We start from the raw sequence: 4,137 nt of genomic DNA on the forward strand, positions 1-4,137 counted from the left end.
ATACCAGCCCTTTGGTCCCAGGTCACATCTAGTTTGGCAACCAAAAGGCATACAAAGGTTTACGACCATGCAATAAATGGTCTGGGGGTCACAACCACACAAATGACTGCATACAATGACATGAAAGCATCAGCTAAAGAACTTAAGGGGTGCTATTATAAAAATTGCCACCACACCCCCAGGGGTCTGTACTCGGCCCAACTCTTTTTTCCCTGTACATGCTTCCGCTGGGATCACTTCTAAGGAGATATGGGTTCTCTTTTCATTGTTATGACATCCAGATATACTTACCATTAAAAGCAGCTGGAGGGATGTCTCTACAGCCACTTTGACTGACCTGAAAGCCTGGCTGGCTCAGAACTTTTTAAAATTAAATGAGGATAAGAGTGTGTTTTATTTGGTGAGCTGGCGAAATTTTCTGCTTTTAATCACGACTTAGGCCCCCTGGCTCATCATTTGAAGATGACTGTAAAAAACCTAGGGGTAACGTTTGACTGTGACCTAAGATTCGACAAGCAGATCAACTCAGTCGTAAAATCTAGTTTCTTTCACCTGAGGTCGCTAAGTAAAGTCAAGTCATTTCTTTCTTTTAATGACTTTGAGATTGCAATTCATGCTTTTATAACTTCTAGACTTGACTATTGTAACGCATTATACCTTGGTGTTAATCAGTCTCTCTCTTGTCTTCAAATGGTCCAAAATGCTGCTGCTCGTCTTTTAACAGGTACTAGGAAATTCGACCATATAACTCTGGTACTGGCCTCTCTTCACTGGCTTCCAGTTCGTTTTAGAATTCATTTTTAAGCTATTGATTTTTGGTTTTAAGGCTCTTTGACACCGCCTTACCTCGCTGAGTTGGTGAGGTGGCACAAACTGACTAGATTACTCAGATCCTCAAGCCAGTTTCTGTTAGAGGTGCCCAGGGCCGGATTAAAATGCTGGGGTGACCGTGCTTTTATTGTTGCAGCTCCTAAATTGCGGAAAGGTTTACCTTTTAATGTTAGACCCTCTACAGACTTGACAACTTTTAAATCATTGGTTAAAACATATTTATTCACTTTGGCTTTTAATACATAGTGCTGTCTAATGTTTCCTCCTTTTATCTGTTGATTCTGTGTACTTGGTGTTTTTTATGTTCCTATGTTGTTTTATTTTTCTATTGATATTTTTTACTCTGGATTTGCATTGCCGTGTAAAGTACTTTGGTCGACCAGACGTTGTTTTTAAAGTGCTATACAAATAAATTTTGATTGATTTTGAGCTAAATGCTAACATGAGCATGTTAGTATCTAGGACTCCAAACAGGTTTAAACACTGTGGATTAAATGCATAACATATTTATTTATTAGGTCTGATTTTCTTGCTGCTTTTTGTTTCCTGTATCTCCTAACTTTGGCTGTTTTGTGCTTGTTGTGTCAGACCCCCAGGGCCTGGGCAGATGAGAGGAGGAGGGGCTCTCATAAACGCTCAGCTTCCTGTGGGAGCACCGACCAGCTCAAGGAGGTCAGTGTCTTTCTGGACATGTGGGCCCAAATCAACAACCAAATGATCTGTTCGGTTTATCTACTGCACAACAGTGGTTTCTTTGTAGACAGAATGGTGGCCCCTGGGTCACAATGAGATGAAAACCGCTGATCTACATACTGTATATGTCTGCATTACTATGCCTGTCTGTGAATCTCTCCAGATTGCCAAATTGCGTCAGCAGCTTCAGCGCAGCAAACGCAGCAGCCGCCATCGGAGGGATAAAGAGCGCAAGTCCCCATTCAATGGCAGCCATGCTATCATCCAGTCGCAGGTAATCAATAGAGAGAGTGTGGTGGAGTGACTGGGTGTGCGTCTACAAAGTGGCTCCACCTCTGAGAGGAACTAGGCTGTGTCCTTAATTTTTGAAGTTTGAGGACATCCCAGTTTCCTTTAAGTCCCTGAATAGCTCTGGTGTGCATGTGTACGTGCTTTCAAGTAATTTGAAATGTTACCTGGGGTTTTTAATGATCTTTGGTTTATGTGGAATCAGTTACAATGGGTCTGGCCTTCTGTACCTTCCCATGAGACAAAGATAAAGGACTGCCTGAGACAACGTCTGTCCACAAACAATGCTGTAGTAAACATTTTTTGAGTCAGTGTGACATACACTTCCCAAGAATATCATTATCACTGATGTGCATTGCAAGGACTGACATACCATGAATGCTGACAGTGCTGATTATTTTTATCAGTACTATGGCTCAGAGTGGCCTCTATACATTTGAAAACAAACAAGACAGCCCAAAAGACAAGACAAAACCAAGATAGAAACAAAAAAGAAAATCAGTCAACTCTCACAAACCCAATTTTCCAATGAGGTATAAATGAATCTATAAGGAGTTCTAGAGTGTGACAGAATCCAGTATGTAATAAATGTTTACGAGGCAGGTTGCCCCTCAGTACTAACAGTGTTTGGCAGGTGTCCGACCTAAAAGTAGATGTACTTTCTGAGATACAGCTAATGAATGACACTTCAAAGTAACAAATGAGCTACAAACTTCACTGTGCTCTGGAAACCAAGTAATGGAGCTATAATTTGTCATCATTTCTGTTCCCTGTACTAAAACACGTTTCAGTATTTTTGTGTACTTGTGTTGGTATTACAAGTGCAGCTGTAACTTTTCTTGTGTTGGCTTAAGCAATAAAGCCAGAAATATGAAGAATATTTAAACATTTCTTCTATTTGCAGTCTGTTCTAACATGAGGGCGGTGTTTGTATCTTGTATGTTTTGCAGTCACCTATGCCCAAGACCATTCTGATCCCCATCCCTATATCCAAGTCATCGGCCCCTCGTTTCCGCAACAGTGTGGAGGGCCTCAACCAGGAGATTGAACGCATCATTATCCGCGACACCCCTGAGAAGGATGAGACCATAGTGGTGAGTTCCACTCAGGGTTAATGGGCATTCAGACTGATTCAGTAAAAACACAACTCCCTGCTGTGTTTTAACGCGCTGCGTTGGTCAGGGGTACATGTTTGGTCAACACAGCGCCTTTGCAGGATGATGTCACCATCTGGTGTGGTGAAAGTTGAACCAGATCCAACTTTTTCACTACATGCCCTTTTTCCCTTGCGGTGCTGGTGCCTGCTGCAGTGAATGCAATCTCCCATAGAAATGAATGTAGAGGGCTGCGTTTTTTCACACATTTGAAACTCAGTGTAAATGTGGCCTTAAGGTTTTTTTTTTTTTTTAATTCAACTTTATTCAACCCGAAGAATACAGTACTGTCATCCAAAGATACAAAGATATAACAGTGTATTCAAAATACATTCACCGAACCAGAATAGAAATGCGGCCTTAAGGTGCTCAGAAATTCTTTTTCCTCAGTGATGTCATTAACAGTGTTGTTATTGTGACCTCATTTGTGTATGTTCAACAGCCACAGGATGTCCCAGATGGGCACCGTGCACCGCCACCTGTCCCCCCACAGCGCAGCAGCAGCACCCGCAGCATCGACACACAGACACCCTCAGGGGGCGGCCTAAGTGGTAACCACAGCAACTGCAGTAGCCGTCCTGACTCCATCTCACCCTCCTACCTCAGCGTCCTCAACGACACAGGTGGAGGCAGCCCCTATGAGGATAAAGGTGAGCAACGCAGGGTATACAGTCAGGGAAAAAATTATTTGAACCCCAGCTGATTTTGTAAGTTTGCCCACTAACAAAGAAATGATCACTCTACAGTTTCAGTGGTAGGTTTATTTGAACAGTGAAAGACACAACAATAACAAAAAATCCAGAAAAATGCATTACAAAAAAAGTTATACATTAATTTGCATTTTCATGAATGAAACAAGTATTTGATCCCCTATCAGTCAGCAAGATCTCTGGCTCCCAGGTGTATTTTATACAGGTAACGAGCTGACACTGGGAGCCCTCTCAGCTTGTTACCTGTATAAAAGAGACCTGTCCACAGAAGCAATCAATCAATCCAGATTCCAAACTCTTCACCATGCACTACAAGACCATCGCCATGCATCTGGGTGAGAAGGTGACAATAATTGGTGCAATTATTTGCAAATGGAAGAAACATAAATTAACTTCCAATCTCCCTCGGTCTGGAGCTCCATGCAAGATCTCACCTCGTGGAGTTTCAATGATAATGAGAA

The 4,137-nt window shown here is 42.2% G+C and overlaps 1 protein-coding gene across 2 annotated transcripts in view; it reads left to right on the forward strand.

Moving 5' to 3' along the window:
- The window catches only part of fam117ba (family with sequence similarity 117 member Ba), a 17,548-nt gene that overhangs the window by 11,041 nt on the left and 2,370 nt on the right, over positions 1 to 4,137 (forward strand). For both annotated transcript variants that reach the window (XM_020586108.1, XM_020586107.1), the window contains 4 exons: positions 1,420 to 1,503; positions 1,688 to 1,798; positions 2,763 to 2,906; positions 3,409 to 3,616. In XM_020586108.1, the coding sequence (XP_020441764.1) occupies positions 1,420 to 1,503; positions 1,688 to 1,798; positions 2,763 to 2,906; positions 3,409 to 3,616 (547 nt within the window). The remainder of the gene's footprint in view (positions 1 to 1,419; positions 1,504 to 1,687; positions 1,799 to 2,762; positions 2,907 to 3,408; positions 3,617 to 4,137) is intronic.

This window comes from Monopterus albus, unplaced genomic scaffold (genome assembly GCF_001952655.1).
Source record: "Monopterus albus unplaced genomic scaffold, M_albus_1.0 scaffold394.1, whole genome shotgun sequence".
NCBI classification, from domain to species: domain Eukaryota; kingdom Metazoa; phylum Chordata; class Actinopteri; order Synbranchiformes; family Synbranchidae; genus Monopterus; species Monopterus albus.